At 38.8% G+C, this 18,680-nt stretch overlaps 1 protein-coding gene across 18 annotated transcripts in view; it reads right to left on the reverse strand.

The window, feature by feature from the left end:
• ARHGAP12 (Rho GTPase activating protein 12) overlaps nucleotides 1-18,680 on the reverse strand; it is a 149,525-nt gene that overhangs the window by 115,495 nt on the left and 15,350 nt on the right. For 13 of the 18 annotated variants that reach the window (XM_065520507.2, XM_074001359.1, XM_074001358.1 and 10 more), the window contains exons 2-3: nucleotides 9,483-9,520; nucleotides 7,177-7,931 (exon numbers count right to left, since the gene is read on the reverse strand). The exons of the other annotated variants lie outside the window; for them this stretch is intronic. In XM_065520507.2, coding sequence (XP_065376579.1) covers nucleotides 7,177-7,860 — 684 coding nt within the window. In that variant the 5' untranslated portion in view covers nucleotides 7,861-7,931; nucleotides 9,483-9,520. The remainder of the gene's footprint in view (nucleotides 1-7,176; nucleotides 7,932-9,482; nucleotides 9,521-18,680) is intronic. 18 annotated transcript variants of the gene reach the window in all.

Raw genomic sequence — 18,680 nt, forward strand, 5'->3', positions numbered from 1 at the left:
GCAACTCAAGCCTGTAATCCCAGCACTTTGAGGCTGAGGAGGGCTGATCACTTGAGGTTAGGAGTTCGACACCAGCCTGGCCAACATGGCAAAACTCCATCTCTACTAAAAATACAAAAAATTAGCTGGGCATGGTGGTGCGCGCCTGTAATCCCAGCTTCTGGGGAACCTAAGGCAGGAGAATCGCTTGAACCTGGGAGGCAGAGACCACAGTGAGTCAAGATTGCACCACTGCACTCCAGCCTGGGTGACAGCAAGAATCAGTCTCAAAAAAAAAAGAAAGAAACTAGTTGGACTCAGTGGTTCATGCCTGTAATCCCAGCACTTTGGGAGACAGAGGCGGGAGGATCACTTGAGATCAGGAATTTGAGACCTGCCTGGCCAACATGATGAAACCCCATCGCTACTAAAAATACAAAAAAATAAGCTGGGAATGGTGGTGGGTGCCTAGTCCCAGCTACTCGGGAGGCTGAGGCAGGAGGATCACTTGAGCCCGGGAGGTGGAAGGTTGCAGTGAGGCGAGATCACATCACTGTACTTGGGTGACAAAGCAAAAACCTGGTCTCAAAAAAAAAAAAACAAACAAAAGTTTGAAACTACCTCCATAAACCAGGATGAGGGAAAAGGTGCTAATCTCAAAAGCTTTGAAAATGTGTAGAATCTATAAAACTAAAGTTACTATATTCTAGTACTATAAACACTTTATTCTAGTTGATAAAGTCATATTCCACAGAAGTACAAGTTAACAATTCTGATGCTCCAGTATGTGTATACCAGAGGCTCTAGAGAAAAATTCCTTCTTTGCTTCTTCCAGCTTCTGGTGGCTGCTGGCATTCCTTGGCTCGCGGCCACATCATTCCTATCTTGAAGGCCAGCATCCTCAAATCTCTGTTTTTTCTTCACATAGCCTTCTCTGTGTGCAATGCCCTCTACCTCTCTCTTATAAAGACATTTGTGATTACATGGAGGGTTTAGGATAATCTTGTCAAGATCCTTAACTTAATCACAACCGCAAAAATCCCTTTCCCAATTATGGTAACATCACAGGTTCCAGGGATTAAGACCTATTATCTTTGGTAAGTATTATTCAGCCTACCACAATAGCTAAAACAATTTTGAAAAAGAAGAATAAGTGAGAGGAATCAGTTTATCTGATTTCGTGACTTATTATATAACTATGGTAAATAAAACTGCATGGTATTAAAGAGACATATATGAATGAAACAAAATAGAAGACCCAGAAACAGACCCACACAAAGGAGCCCAAATTATTTTTAACGAAGGTAGAAGACAATTTATTGGAGGAAAGGCAGCCTTTTCAACAAGTGGTACTATGATAATTAGAAATCCATAGGCCAAAAAAAATCTTAAGGCTCACACCTTATATAAAAATTAAACTCATGGCCAGGCACAGGCACAGTGACTCAAGCCTATAATCCCAACACACTGGGAGGCTGAGGCAAGAGTATCACTTGAGGCCAGGGGTTCAAGACTAGCCTGGACAACACAGTGAAACTCTCTCTCTACAAAAAAATTATAAACTAGCTGGGCATGGTGGCACGTGCCTGTAGTCCCAACTACTCATGAAGCTGAGAAGATCACTTGAGCTCAGGGGTTCAAGGTTGTAATGAGCTACGATTGTGCCACTGCACTCCAGCCTAGGTGACAGAGTAAGACCCCATCTCAAAAAAAAAAAAAAAAAAAAAAAATTAAACTCAAAATGGATCACAAATTCAAACATAAAATGCAAAACTATAAACTTTAAAAAAAAAAATAAGAAAGCATTCAGGATCTAAGGCTTCTGTGATAGTTAACCGTATGTGTCAAATGGGCTGGGCCACAGTACCCAGATATTTCCATTATTCTGAAAGTTTCTGTGACAGTGATTTTTTTTTTTTTTGGATGAAATTAACACTTTTAAATGTGGACTGAGAGTAAAGCAGATTGCTCCCCAGAATGTAGGTGGGTCTCATCCAATCAAATGAAGGCCTGAATAGAACAACAGACTGACCTACCTCAAGCAAGAAGAAATTCTGCCACCAGACAGCCTATCCATTTGAAGTGCATCAGCTCTTCCCTGAGTCTCTAACCTGCCCGTCCACCCTGCAAATTCTGGACTTCATGCATCACTTAACGATGGGGATATTTTCTGAGAAATATAACAGTCAATTTCATCTTTGGGCAAACATCACAGAGTGTTCTTACACAAAATGAGATGGTACAGCCTACTATTCACCTAAGTTAGATGGTACAGCCTATTGCTCCTAGGCTACAAACTTGTATAACATATTATTGTACTGAATAATGTAGGCAACTGGAACAAAATGGTATTTGTGTATCTAAACACAGAAATGAACAGTAAGAATACAGTATTATTACCTTCTGGTACTGTCATCACAGATGCAGTCCATCATTGACTGAAATGTCATTATGTGGTACATGACTGTATACACATACATATACCCTTATCAGTTCTATTTCTCTGGAGAAGCCTAATATAGAGTTCTTATACTTGATATAAAAGCATGATCTATAAAAGGAAAAACTGATGAACTGGACTTCAACAAAGTTAAAACTAGTTCTTAGACTTAACACAAAACCATGATTCCACACAAGGAAAAACCAATAACCAAGACTTAATCAAAGTTAAAAACTTGTGCTCTGCAAAGACACTGTTAAAAGGATGAAAAGGCAAGCTACATGCTGGGAGAAAATATCGGCAAACCATATATTTGGCAAATGGCCAGAATCTAAACTATGTACCAAAAAAAAAAAAAAAGCTATCAAAATTCCACAGTAAAAAAAAATCCAATTAGAAAATGGGCAAAAGACATGCAGAAACATTTCAATGAAGAGGATTTACCAATGGCAAATAAACACATGAGAACATATTCAACGTCAGTAGCCATTAGAGAAATGTACAACAAAATCAAAATGAGACATCATTACTCACCTATCAGAATGGCTAAAATAAAAAAATAGTGACAACACCAAATGCTGGTGAGCACACAGAGGAACCGGATACTCATACATTGCTGGTGGGAATTTAAAATGATACAGTCACTCTGTAAAAACACTTGGATTATTTCCTAAAAACTAACCATGCAACTACTTTATGAACAGCAATTATACTTGTGGGCATTTACCCCCAAAGAAATGAAAAGTTATATACACATAAAAACCTGTACAGAAACGTTTATAGCAGTTTTGTTTGCAACAGCCAAAAACTGGAAACAACCTAGACATTCTTTTATGGATAAATGGTTAAATAAACTATGCTACATTCATAGCATAGAACACTACTCAGCAACAAAAAGAACAAACTACTGATAACACACAGCAGCCTGGACAAATCTACAGAGTTATGCTGAATGAAAGGCCAATCTCCAAAGGTATGGATTCCATTTATATAAAATTCTTCAAATGACAAAATTATAGCAATGGAAAACAGATGAGTGGTGATCAGGGTTAAGGAGAGTTAAGGTGGGAGGGAATTGGTTATGGTTATAAAAGGGCAACATACGGGATTCCTGTGGTGATGGAAATGCTCAGCATATTAACTGTACCAACATGAAACCCCTGATCGTGACATTACAGTATAGTTTTGCCAGATGTTACCATTAAAAGTAACCGGATAGAGGGTACAAGAGACCTGTCCAAATTATTATTATTTTGAGACAGGGTCTCACTCTGTTGCCCAAGCTGGAGTGCAACAGTGCAATCTCAGGTCACTGCAACCTCTGCCTCCTGGGCTCCAATGATCCTCCCACCTAAGCCTCCCAAGTAGCCAGGACTACAGGCACATGCCACCACACCCAATTAATTTTTGTATTTTTTGTGGAGACGGTTTTGCCATGTTTCCCAATTTAGTTTCAAACTCCTGGGCCCAGGTGATCCTCCCACCTCGGCCTCTCAAAAGTGCTGGGATTACAAGCATGTGCCACCATGCCCGGCCTCCAAATTATTTCTTACAACTGCTTATGAATCTACAATTATCTCAAAATGAAAAGTTTAATTAAAGAAGACTGATCAGTAGTGATATAAGTCAGAAAAATGAAAACCTCCTAAGAAAGACATAGGAGCTGAGGGTGTGGATACTGACAGGGAAGGGGCTCGAGACTGGTTACAGAGTGTATACATAAGTAAAAATTCATCAAGTCATACACTTAAATTAGTAATATTTACACCCTTGCTGTGCCTGAATAAAAAATTATTTAAATTTGGCATCTGATTATTAATCTTGTTGGCTGTGATAATTGTATTAATTATGTATAAAATTTTGTGGTGTTTTTTGGTTTTTGTTTTTTAGAGATGAGGTCTCACTATATCACTCAGGCTGGTCCCAAACTCCTGGCCTCAAGTGATCCTCCCACCTCAGCCTCCTGAATAGCTGGAACTACAGGCACACACTAAAATTCTTTTAACCACCTTGTAAATGTATCAACAATGAAACCATGAGTATCTTTAGCAGAAACAGTTTGGGTGGTGTGGTGGAGCCAGAAACCACACTGGAAAGGTTACCAAGTGAGTGGGAAATGAGGAAGTGCAGAAAAGCAAATACATATCAGTCTTTCTGGGGGTCGCCAATAAAGGTAAAGGAAGATAAAAGATGCTCTGAGGGGAAGGTGGAGTTGAAGAAGAGCTTTACTAAGATGAGAAAAACATGAGCAAATGTAAATGCTGAAAACAGTTGACAAACAACAAGTTTAAAACCATATGAGCACAATACTATAATCTTTGGCATAAGGTGTGTGAAATGTGGGAAGAGTGAATATGAAGAGAATGCTCTTTGACTGCACAGGAAACACTTGTATTGTACTGGGGGAAAAAAGGACTACTGATACAAGTGTATTTATAGATCTGATGGTGGAAATAATAACAGAAGTAACAACAATAATAATAGCAGCTATATTTTATGGCATACTTATAGTCAGTCTCCAAGGAGGCTCCTCAATGATCCTCAAATCCTGATATGCACACCCCTGTACAGTCTCCTCCCACACAGAACAGGGCTGAACTGCACAATCAATAGGATATGACAGTGAGCAATTTCAAAGATGAGGACTAAAGGACAGTGCAGTGTCTACCACGTTCTCTCTGCTCCATCTGAAGAAAACTAGAAACAACACACAAGCAGTTATGAAGAGGCCCAACCAGTCCCACATGAGTGAGCCATCTTCAGAAGCAGCCCCTCCAGCCCCAACCTCAGGAGACACCCCTAGCCTTCAGAATCACCCAATTAAGCTGCTTCTGATTTAGTGACTCACAGGAGCCAAGTGGTAATGTTTACTATTTAAGCCACTTGAATTGGGGGTAGTTTATTAAACATCAATAGATACATAATGCATGTATTATGTGCCTCAAGAACACTGTGACTCCCATTTTTAAATGAAGAAACTAAAACACAGAGAGGTTCAGTAATTTTCCCCAATTATCACACAGCTGGCAAGTGATATAGAACCAGATTCCAATCTAAAGCCAGTACTATGAACCACGTGCTCCCCAAAGCTGAAGTAGTTTCCATCCCATGGCTTTCTTATTTGCTGTAAAGTGGAAGGCAAGGTTATCTTCTCATGAAAGCAGGGGAAAGTAAGTGAATCAGAGAACTAAGGAAAATGGAGAAGGTCTGAAACAGCTGCCATGGAGAGTTAGGAAGAGGGCTGACTGGAGAAATCTAATAGGATTTCCAAACAGTGTTAAGGCCCCAAGAGAGGTTAGGAGCCATGGAACTCCAGGGCAGTGAACTTAAGATAACTGTAATGAAAAAAACATAGGATTGCATGTGTACATAAATACAAAATGTAATCTGAAGTGTGAAATTGTGGTGATGGCTGGATGGAATCCTGCGTCTTTCCTAACGCCCATTAGTTCCCTGAGGAGCTATATATAGAAAAATTCCAGGAAAGACTATATATTCTATGTCAGAGTATCACATAAAGACTGAACAAAAACTTACTAAGACACACGATGATAAACTGACAGAGCTACTTCACGTAGCTTCCTTGATCTCCAACACTAGAAGTTTTTCTAGAGTCTTCCCTTTTTCCTATTTCCACTCCAAAATGTCACAAGAAAAATTACAACCTACAGAAAGAATATACTTCCATAACGATCAGACCACACCTAAGGGCACACCTCACAATTATTCACAGACTTGATGAATAATCTTACAACAGAACTTCAGGCCAAAAACTCATTAATTTTTAAATTTACTTAAAGTTACACTTTCCAAAATATATTCAAGTTTCAATTTCATGTACGTACTTTTAAAATGTCTTCACTCGAGAAACAAAATGACATAGATCTAATCTCAAAAGAAAGGTTTAAAAAGAAAAACAAAAAGCCAGGTACAGTGGCACACACCTGTAATCCCAGCTCTCTGGGAGTCCAAGACAGAAGGATCACTTGAGCCAGGAAGTGACCAGGTTGGGCAACACAGTGTGACCCTGTCTCTAAAAAAAAAATTTTTTTTTAATTAGCTGGGTGTGGCAGCACACACCTGTAGTGCCAGCTACTGGGGAAGCTGAGGTGAGAAGATCGCTTGAGCCCAGGAGGTCGAGGCTGCAGTGACCCATGACTGTTCCACTGCATTACAGCCTGGGCGACAGAGCAAGACCTTGTCTTTAAGAAAAAAAAAAAAAAAAAAAACGAACCAGGAACACAGAAAAATTTTTCCAGGCTAATATTCAGTGAAATCAACTGTGGATACTTAGACACTTAAGACAAAAGTGAGCAGTTAATATTCCAATGACATCTTTCCTCAGATAACCAATTATTACCTGAAGACTTCTTGGAAACAAGTCAAAATGGGTACAGGTAGAAAACAGTAAAAATTTTTTCTATTAGAAGAAATATCATCACTGAGTAAATTAAGTAAATTCCCTCTGCCTTATACATAATCAATAGAGAAAAGGGAAAAAGAAGTTTCCACACTTAAAGTAGATCTAGTCCTGTTATGGTATAAGAATAATTATGAAAACCAAAAAGTGACCCTTTATGAACTCCACAAGTTATTTCACATATTTTCTAGATCTTTAAATCAGGATAGAACCCATGTACTCTGAAAATACAAAGCAAAACAAGTCTTAACTCTTATAAATATTTCAATTAAAAGAAAAACTATAATATTTTCACTAGGGTGGTACAAGTGTTTCCTCATTCTATTTTTAATCTTACCCTTATCTGTTCAGTGGAGCTGCTGCTAAGTTCATCACCAGATTCAGAATCCTGATGTATTCTTTCAGAGCCTTCTCCTGCGGAATCACAAGATTGTTCCTGGGAGAAGCTAGTTTTCTCTACATCCAAGAACTCTGGACCGGGAAAATGACCAAATAAGCGTGTCCTATTCTGGCTGGAAACTTTAGGAGAATGTGAGTCATTGTTAAACTTTCCGTTATTATGGGTCAGGTCCAGGCTTAGGTTGACAGTATGACCTGGATTATAACTGGGTCCAAAATTCTGATTGGCATCACGAGTAAGACCTGTTCCTTGAACAGACGACGACGGCTTTCCGAAACTTGAAAGCTCAGGCAATTTGTTCACATTTTCTGTTGATCTCTGAAGATGCAAACTCTGCATTATTTTCGTGGAGTTATTTGGTAGACCAGCTACCTGCTTAACAGGTGGCATTAGAGCTTTGCGCGTGACCTCTTTCACATACTGGGCTGGCACATAAAACGCTTTGGAGTTTTCATCCGGCTTGACTTGCCACCAGTCATCATTGGTCTTTTTCACCAAGATGTACCGCTCCCCTTGTTTTATCACAATCTTTCTATCCTTTGCTTCATATTCATAATCATATTCCACCTCAATATACACTTGTCCTGGAATAATCTTCCCACTTCTGTCAGCCATTTTCATTCAATAATATTCACCTCTCAAAAAGGATGTTATACCACATTATGGCTTTATGACTTGTTGGATGAATATAGCTGTTTTATTTAAATGGAGGAAGAGAATGAAGAAAAAAGTTAATGCAATCTGGATTTGGTACTTACTCACAAGCATCATACAGTATAGGCCATTTAAAGAACATTACTTCAAATCTCAAACCCCAAAAAGCAAACATGTGACTAATATCATATGCACTGCCACATTAAAAACACTTTCATTCTAACTGTAATCTACATTTTTCAGTCACTTATGACCAAAACAAAAGCCAATAACTGGAACAGTAAATATACACTAATTAGGCAGACACAAGAGTTGAGAAAAACTTTCCTTCCTTTCATGACTCCCTCAAACCTCCTTCACCTTCTTAGAAAAGTTCACTAATAACAACTAATATGCATTTACTTTCATTTCTATACCAATTCCAAAATATTTTAGTACCTCCTAGAACACAGCATTATGGGTTTAAATGATCACTGCATCCTCATATCACTACAGCATGAGCCAGTTCCCACCTGTTGGGGATGAATTGTGTTCCCCCAAAAGATAGTTCAAGTTCTAACCCCAGGATCTGTGACTTTATTTGTAAAGAGGGTCTTTGCAGATGTAACCAAGACAAGGTCATACTTGATTAGGGTGGGCCCCAAAATCCAATGACTGGTGCCTTTATAAGGAGAGGGAGATTAAGGGCACAGTGGTTTACACCTGTAATCCCAACACTTTGGGAGGCTGAGGCAGGTGGACGGCTTGAGCCCAGGAGTTTGAGACCAGCCTGGCCAACATGGCGAAACCCTGCCTCTACATGAATTACAAAAATTAGCTGGGTGTGATGTCATGCACCTATAGTCCCAGCTACTTGGGAAGCCGAGGTGGAAGGATCTCCTGGGCCCAGGAGTTTGAGGTTGTGGTGGGCCAAGATCCCGCCACTGCACTCCAACCTGGGTGACAGAGTGAGACTTTGTCTCAAAATAAAAAAGAAAAAAAGGAGAAGGAGATTTACAGAGAGAAAAGCTACAGAGGGAGAAGACCATCTGAAGAGAAAGGCAGAAACTGGAGTGGAGTGAAGCAGCTAAAAGCCAAGGAACACCAAGGACTGCTGGCAACCAGCAGCAGCCAGGCAGGGGTGAGGAAAGCAGGATTCTCCCCCCGAGCCTTCCGAGGGAGCATGGCCCTGCCAAAACTGATTTTGGACTTCTAGCCTCTAGACCAGTGAGAGAATAAAAATACATGTCTGCTGTTTAAGCACCCCAGTTTGTAGTATTTGTTACAGCAGCCCTAGGAAACTAATACATTCAACCCAATGCTCAAGGATCCTAAGGCAAACTGAGATTTACCAAAAATGTGTAAACCCAAGGTTCCATAACAATCTACTAATTTTCTATAGCGAACAAGTACTGAGCATATTATTGTACACTACAGGTGTAGTAACCATCATTCTCCTGAGGATAACAATCTTCTCTATGACGAAAAGCCTATAAGGCCAGGTGGTCAGTCAGTCACTGATACAATTGTAGTAACTGAAATTTACTTTCTAGACAAACTACTTGACTAATAAATTTAATACAATACAGTTTTAAAAACTAAAAAATTACCTTAGAACAAGGAGATGTACACCAGTATCAATTTAAATCTGTAAAAAAAAAAAAAAAAAAAAAAAAAAGTTCATTAACTCAAACCAAGATCGCTGAAGTAAGACTAAGAATATAATGCTGCTTACATTTTTAAAAGCAAAACTTTTTTTATAACAGCCATAAGGAACCAGGAAAGTTTTATACATCAAGATTGTGGTCAGCACCACCCTCCAAACACATGCAAACACAACCACCAACAGCCACTGAGGTTGGCTTTACCACTGCCCTCTCCCACTGTACTTCCATACTGTCTCAATTTCATTTTTTCCCTTATTTTTCATTCTGACAAGCATCTTTCTAAACTTCTGATCATATAAGAAACAACTCTTCTACTATAAAACTGTTAAGATGAAAGAACTGTTTTTCAAGTGTATGTATTGAATGGGTAAAGAGAATAAAAACATATGGTAAAAGTTATTAGGTGTCCTAACACATTTGTCCCCTGATTACTTTCTAATTATTTTATTTTTTTATCTTAATTAATTTATTTTTTGAGACAAGAGTCTCTGTTACACAGGCTGGAGTGCAGTGGCACGATCTTGGCTCACTGCAGGCTCCGCCTCCCGGGTTCGAGCAATTCTTCTGCCTCAACCTCCCAAGTAGCTGGGATTACAGGTATGAGCCACCATGCCTAGCTAATTTTTGCATTTTTATGAGAGATGGGGTTTCACCATGTTGGCCAGGCTGGTCTCAAACTCCAGGTGATCGGCCTGCCTCAGCCTCCCAAAGTGCTGGGATTATAGGCATGAGCCACCGCACCCAGCTATTTATTTTTGAGACACAATCTCACCCTGTCACAGAGGCTGGAGTGCAGCCGTACAATCGTGGGTCACTGCAACCCCCACCTCCTGGGCTCAAGTAATTTTCCCACCTCAGCCTCCTGAGTATCGGAACTGCAGTTGCACACCACCACACCCTACTAATTTTTGTATTTTTTTAAAGATGAGGTTCCACCATGTTGCCCAGGTTGGTCTTAAACTCCTGGGCTCATGTGATCCACCCACCTCTGCCTCTCAAAGTACTGGGATTACAGGCGCGACCACACCCAGCCTACTTACTAATATTAAATAGGGTAAAATACCTTAACAATGGAGAGATGTGGTGGCACAAGCTTAACCAAATGATCAAACAGCACTAATGCGAGCTGACAAGATATGCCTCCTATGTGACGCAATAAAACATATACAATGCCACCTACATTATATTCTTGTCAAAAGCATGTTTCACCTTAAGCAATTACTAGAAAACAATCAAACAAATCCAGAATGTCAGACATTCTATTAGACAACAGACCTGAGCTCTTTGAAAAAGTACTATCAATGGAGGGGGATTCTTCCAGATTAAAAAAGACTATTGATACATAATAACCAAATCTACTTGGTGGTCCAATAAACACCTCAAACTTATCACATCCAAAATGAATTCCCATCTCTACCCTACCTGAGCTATGCCAAATATGCTCACCCCATGGTATCTCCCATCACAGTAAACAGGAATTCTGACCTTTCAGATGCTCAGTTGTTACTGTCATGCATTACCAGAACACTAGTCACTATGTGCTTTGATCCTTTACCTATACAAAATTTTCACAACTTTTCAAAATTTTACACTGAACTGCTTATCCTTAGGTGATTTTTTCCCAGGAAAGTAATAAAATAACTTAAGAAATATATTTGAAGATGCAGAGATGAGTGAGGGAATAGGCAGCTACTTTTCAAAAGGTTACAGCAGCTCGTACATACTATAGTTAGACATTTATCCGTAAGAATGGAGAAAAGAAGGATGAAGAATAACAAGTGAGCTGTATGGTTTCACACTAGTGGGAGAGGAACTGTGGGGCTGGGGAACAATGGGTTAAAGGTCAGTCCACATTCAATCTCTTTCACTGCCAGGCTTTATGACTATCCCTTCCCCAGTGACTACAAAGGTAAGTATGAAGGAGGAGTTAGGGAGAAAGATAAGGAAGTCAGTTTCACTGTGTTCAACATGAGACATCCAATCCAGAGTTTTAGTTAAAGGTAATGAGAAGTAGGAGGGCAAAAGAGATGGAGAAGTGGTCAAAAGGTATCTCTACAGAAAAGGTGGTTAGATACCAAGGCAAGTAAAACGAGCAAGAATGGACACAATGGGATAAAAAGTAAGAGCTGAGATAGATTTCTAGTCAATACTGGGGTGAAGGGTGGGGAAACAGGTTGGGAAGCTCCAAGAGAAACTATTAAAATTATAAACATGCAGAAAGCCACATAGCAGGAACTACATGTTACAATCCAAGGTATAGGAAAAGCCACATAAAAATGAAAGAAAAAAACTTATTATAAATTATTGATTCAGAAAGAATGAAAATATTAACCCCTTGTTAGACGTATAGTTTACAAATATTTTCTCCCATTATATAGGTCGTCTCTTCATTCTGTTGACTGTTTCCCTTGCCACACAGAAGCATCTCCGTTTGATGTAATCCCATGTGTCAGCATACACTGAGCTCCACAGAAACAACACCAGGGCAAGTGTGAGCCAGAGAGGCACTGAGCAGCTCTATGCCTTGCTGAGGAAAAATAACTGAATATGGGCAAAAATCCAAAGAAGTCAAGAGACAAAATGTCATCATACACATTCTTTGTGCAAACTTGCCAGGAGGAGCACAAGCAGCAGCACCCAGATGCTTCAGTCAGCGTCTAAGGGTCTTCTAAGAAGTGCTCAAAGAGGTGGAAAACCATGTTTGCTCAAGAGAAGCGAAAATGTGAAGACAGGGAAAGACAAACCTGGCCCATTATGAAAGAGAAATGAAAACCTACATCCCTCCTAAAGGGAAAACAAAATAGAAGTTCAAGGATCCCAATACACCCAAGGGGCCTACTTTGTTTGGTCTTTTTCTTGTTCCTTTCTGAGTATGGGCCAAAAATCAAAGGTAAACATCCTGGCCTATCCACTGGATATATTGCAAAGAAACTGGGAGAGATGCAGATGACATTGCTGCAGAGGACAAGCAACCTTACGGAAAGATGGTTGTGAAGCTGAAGGAGAAATACAAGAAGGATATTGCTGCATACCAAGCTAAAGGAAAGCCTGATGCGAAAAGAAACAGGAGTCATCAAGGCTGGAATAAAAAAGCAAGAAAAAGAACGAAGATGAGGAAAATGAAGAGAATGAGGAAGAGCAGGAAAATAAAGATAAACATGATGATGACAAATCAGTTGGTTCTAGCAGGTTTTTTTTTTTTTTTGGAAGAAAAAATCGAAATGTAAGGCTGTATATTTTTGTTTTCGAAGTGTACAGTGTCCTTTTTTGTACAGTTAATACACTACCAAACATGTCTTTAGATAGTCCTGTCCTGGCGGTATTTTCAATAGCCACTAACCTTCTTGGTATAGTATGAGGGTTATAAAATGGCATGGAAATTTAAAGGTACTTGGTGCACAGCACAAATCAGTTACATATGGGGATGATAGTTTCATCTTCAGTTGTTGTCTCTATGCAGTTTACATGAAATAATTGTTCTGTTAACTAAACTAAATACCACTCTGTAACTGCAAAAACAAAAAGCTGCAGCTGTTTTGTTAAAATTCTGAATGCTTCTAATACAATTTTTTATTATGAAAATAACAATAATGCCATTTGCTATTTTTGCTTTCGTTGCCTGTGCTTTAGAGGTCATACTCAAAAGTCCTTGCCCAGACTGATGTCATGAAGCATTTCCCCTATGTTTTCTTTCTATAGTAGGTTCACAGTTTTAGGTTTTATATTTAATTCTCTAATCCCACTTTGAGATGATTGTTCTATATGGTGAGAAACAAGGTTCTAGTTTCATTCCTCTACATGTCACTATACATCTGACAAGGGGCTAACATTCAAAAAGGATAAGGAATCAAATAACTCAATAGCACAAAAATGATAATAATAATAATCCAATTAAACAATGGGCAAAAGCCCTGAATAGATGTTCTTCAAAAGAAGACACACAGTCAAAAAGTGTAAGAAAAAAATGCTCAACATCACTAATCAGGAAAATGCAAATCAAAACCACAATGAGAAAGCACTTCACCCCAGTTAGAATGGCTAGTATCAAAAAAGGCAAAAGATAAGCTGGTGAGAATGTGGAGAAAGGGGAACCTTTACATACTGTTGGTGTTAATGAAAATTAGTACAGCCATAAAGGAAAACAATATAGAGGCTCCCCAAAACATTAAAAATGGAACTACTATATGATCCACCAATTCCACTACTGGGCATATATCCTAAGGAAATGAAATCAGTATGTGAAGAGATATCTGCACTCCCATGTTTACTGCAGCAATACTTGAAATAGGCAAGATATAGAATTAATCTAACTGTCCATCAAAGGACAAATATGTATATACATACACACATACACACAATGGGATACTACTCAGCCATAAAAAAGAAGACAATCCTGCCATTTGCAACAACAGGAATGAACCCAGTGGACATTATGTTAAATGAAATAAGCAAGGCACAGAAAGACAAACACGACATGGTCTCACTCATATGTGGAATCTAAAAAAATTGATCTCATAGAAGCTGAGGCTGGGCGCAGTGGCTCATGCCTGTAATCCCAGCACTTTGGGAAACGGGGGTGGGTGGATCACCTAAGGTCGAGAGTTCGAGACCAGCCTGACCAACATGGAGAAACTCCGTCCCTACTTAAAATACAAAATTAGCCAGGCGTGGTGGCGCATGCCTGTAATCTCAGCTACCTGGGAGGCTGAGGCAGGAGAACTGCTTGAATCCAGGAGGCAGAGGTTGTGGTGAGTCAAGATCGCGCCATTGCACTCCAGGCTGGGCAACAACAACAAAACTCCATCTCAAAAAAAAAAAAAAAAAAGAAGAAGAAGAAGAAATTAAGAATAAAATGGTGGTAACCAGAGGCTAAGGGCCTAGGGGAGAAATGCTGAGATGGTTAGTCAAAGGACACATAATTATAGTCAAATAGGAGGAATAAATTTCAAGAGACCTATTGTACAGCAAGGTGACTACAGTAAATGACAATATACTGTATTCTTGAAAACTGTAGAGAGTGGATGTGTGCTCTCACCACTAAAATGATAACTATGTGAGGTAATGCATTTGTTAATTAGCTAAATTTAGCCATTCCACTATGTATATATACTTCAAAACATTATATTGCACACAATAAAAAATATAGTGTTATCAATTTTTTAAAAATGTGCTGAGAATGTGGAAATGGAATCATGAAAATTTACGTTTAAAAAGATGAAACTTAAACTTCACGGAAAGGACAAAAATCAGGTAAATTCTCTGAAAAAAATAATTAAAATGATTATGGGGTAACACTAAAAATTTAGACCTAGGTAAAAGTACCTGCAAATGGGTGAATAATTTATGCTATTTTTACTTAAAAACATAAGCTGTATTAAAAGAAAGATTTACAGTTTTAATTTGGGGTTGTTTCTTCCTCTGTTCCCCAGACCTATAGATTCTGTTCTTTAGAGAAAGTTGAACGCTGTTTATCCTGTTACTATAAAGTATTTTGGTTAAAAGTTTGCTCAATCAAATACAACGCTGTCCAAGGACAACACTCCTGGAACTGAAATGTATTCTATACTATACTCGTCACCACACGCCTCCATCCGTATTCATCCCACACACTTACAACTAAGTACCCAACTCCCAATATATACAAGGTCTGCATATCTGCTGCCTGCTACACCCTGATGCTGTTCTTAGCATTCTCAAAAACGCCCATACAAACTTTTCACGCCTCTTACCAGTCTTCCTCCTCCCTTTCCAGCCACTTTTTCCTCATGTTTCAACAACCACCCCATGCACACACACACACGCCTGCTTATATATTTTACTTCTCTGTCCCCAAGTCAGTTTCAAATTTCCTATCATGCTATTTTATAATCTAAAAGCCTTCTCCTTTCGATCTGCCAATTTTTAAAATTTTCTTCCCATTTAAACTACCAAGAAGCCTATCAAAAATCATACAGTTCAGCAAATGTTGTCTTCCTCCCCCAGGACATCTGTTTCAACCAACCAATCTGTTTAAGAGGTATATCAAAAAAAGTAAACAGATAAACAAAACGTTAAAGAAACATAATGTATCTTTTTTTTTTAGAGATGGAGTCTCGCTCTGTCGCTCAGGCTGGAGTGCAGCGGCGCCATCTCAGCTCACTGCAATCTCCGCCTCCTAGGTTCAAGCGATTCTCCTGCCTCAGCCTCTCGAGCAGCTGGGACTACAGGCACCCACCACCATGCCTGGCTAACTTCTGTAGTTTTAGTAGAGACAGGGGTTCACCATGTTGGTCAGGCTGGTCTGGAACTCCTGACCTTGTTATCCGCCCACCTCGGCCTCTCAAAGTCCTGGGATTACAGGTGTGAGCCACCACGCCCAACCGAAACATAATGTATCTTAATTAATGAGCTTACAATTTAAGTTCAGTCCAGATATGTATAACCTATTTAGCAATGCTAATACTGTGAACTATAAAATGTTAATATAGCTTCAAACACATAAAATATTAAGAAACTTTACCAGTTTAAACACTGAACTTGGCATCAAATCCTCTGAGTAATTTTTAAAGTACTTGTTTAAAATTAATAATCCCTAACCAGGACCCTACTACAGAAATCAATTAATCTTGAGCACAACAAAAAAGTAAAGAACAATTCCAGCATTAAGTTCCAGCAGAAGAAATCATTCCATCAAACACTTCTGTTAGTTGTACACGTAACAAAAATCACAGGCCATTATTAGGCACTTCAGGTTTTTTTCTTAATGAATGATCCCTGTTTTCTTTAAAAAAAAAAAAAAAAAAAAGGACTGGGCACACAGGCTCACACCTTTGGGAGGCTAATGTGGGAGAATCCTTTGAGGCCAGGAGTTTGAGACCAGCCTGGGCAACATAGTGAGACCATGCCTCTACAAAAAATGTTTAAAATAAGAAAAAACAGATGCAGAATATAAGACATTTCTCATCTGAATTTAGGTAGGCTATCAAAGAAGACAAGGAAAGTATAATGATTTACATTATAAACCATTCTGGCCATAAATAAATAGCAAAAACAGAAACAGCAAAAAGGATAGAAGAAATAATCAGGCTGGGTGTGGTGCTCACACCTGTAATCCCAACACTTTGGGAGGTCGAGGCCGGTGGATCACTTGAGGCCAGGAGTCCAAGACCAGCCTGGCCAACATAGTGAAACCCTGTCTCTACTAAAAGTACAAAAAAAAAAAAAAAAAAAAATAGCTGGGCTTGGTGGCACACACCTGTAATCCCAGCTACTGGGGAGGATGAGGCATGAGAATCCCTTGAACCTGGGAGGCGGAGGTTACAATGAGCCCACATCGAGCCACTGCACTCCAGCCTAGGCAACAGAGCGATAGAGGGAGACTCTGTTTCAAAAAAAAAAAAAAAAGGGAAATAATTGGGTAACTGGAAAGCAGGCAGAAATACAATCAAGTGTAAACTGGTAAAGCAAATTCAAAACCAAAATTTAAATCTGAAACAAAAATTAGGAAACAACAGCAGAAGCATCTAAGGAAGCAAGCAAGTTTTAACTAAAATGACATTTGCATTGGGTATGTTTAAAAGATGTGTGCCATGAAGTCTTAGAAATAAGGTGGACTTAATGACTTTTTCTTGATTGTTATAAAAATGTAGAGAATGTTATAAGAATTATAAAATGATTGTTATAAAAGTGTAGAAAATATTCCACTTCAGGCCAGGCATGGTGACTCACACCTATAATCCCAGCACTTTGGGAGGCCAAAGCAAGAGGACTGCTTGAGGACAGGAGTTTAAGCCCAGCCTGGGAAACATAGGAAGACACTTCCTCTACTTAAAATTTTAAAATTTTTAAAAAAGAAAAAAACTCCACTATCATTACCCAAAATCTACTCAATATTAAAAAATAATTTTAATACAAAAAAAAGAAAGAAAATATTCCAATTCAAAAAGGAAGAAATATGACCTTTAGTTTGGCAATGAGTTTTTCCATACTCCAAATTTATGATCCTTCAAAGAAAAAATTAAGCTAGTATTCTATTAAAGTTAACAATTTGTCCTCTGTGAAAGACACTGTTAAAAGAATAAAAACACTAAGAGAAAATATTTGCAAAATACAAGTCTGATTACAGACTTGCATGCAAAATACACAAATAATTCTAAAAACTCAATAAGACCAACTACACTTTTAAAATGAGCTAAAGATCTGAACAGATACCTCACTAAAAAAAAAATTATATATATACACACACATACACACCCACATACGCACGCACAGATGGCAAATAAGCACTTAAAAAACTGCTCAACATCATATCGTTATGGAACTGCAAATTAAAACTACAATGAGATACCACCACACTCCTATTAGAATGGCTAACATCCAAAAACTAACAATACCAAATACTGGCGAGGATGTAAAACAGGAATTCTCATCCTTTGCTGGTGGTAATGCAAAATGATACAGCCATTTTGGAAGACAGTTTAGCAGTTTCTTACACAGTTAAACATGCCCTTACCATAGGATCTAGCTATCTCATTCCTAGGTATTTACCCAAACGAGTAGAAATCTTATGTCCACAAAAAGTCCCGCATGTAAATGTGTATAGTAGCTTTATTCATAATTGCTCCAAACAGGAACAACCAAGATGTCCTTCAACAGGAGAAAGGATAAACGAGCCGTGAGACATCCATGTAATGGACTATTATTCAGTGATAAAAAGAAATGAGGGCTGGGTGCAGTGGCTTATGCCTATAATTCCAGCACTTGGGGGCCTAAGGCAGGCGGCTCACTTGAGTCCAGGAGTTCAAGACCTGCCTGGACAAGAAAGAAAGACCCCCATCTCCACAAAAAAAGTAGAAAAAATATTAGCCAGGTACAATGGCACACATCTATAGTCCCAGCTACTTGGGAGGCTGAGGTGGGAGGATTACTTGATCCCCGGAAGTTGAGGCTGCAGTGAGTCATAATCATATCACTACACTCTAGCCTGGACAACAGAGCAAGACCCTGTATTTAAAAAAAAAGAAAAAGAAAACAAAACAAAACAAAAAAGAAACGAGTTATCAAACCATGAAAATATGTATCTTAAACATATGTTGCTAATGAAAGAAAGCCAGTATGAAAAAGCCACAGAATGATTTCAATTTACAGCATTCTGGAAGTCAA

The sequence above is a fragment of the Macaca fascicularis genome, chromosome 9, assembly GCF_037993035.2.
Source record: "Macaca fascicularis isolate 582-1 chromosome 9, T2T-MFA8v1.1".
NCBI lineage: Eukaryota > Metazoa > Chordata > Mammalia > Primates > Cercopithecidae > Macaca > Macaca fascicularis.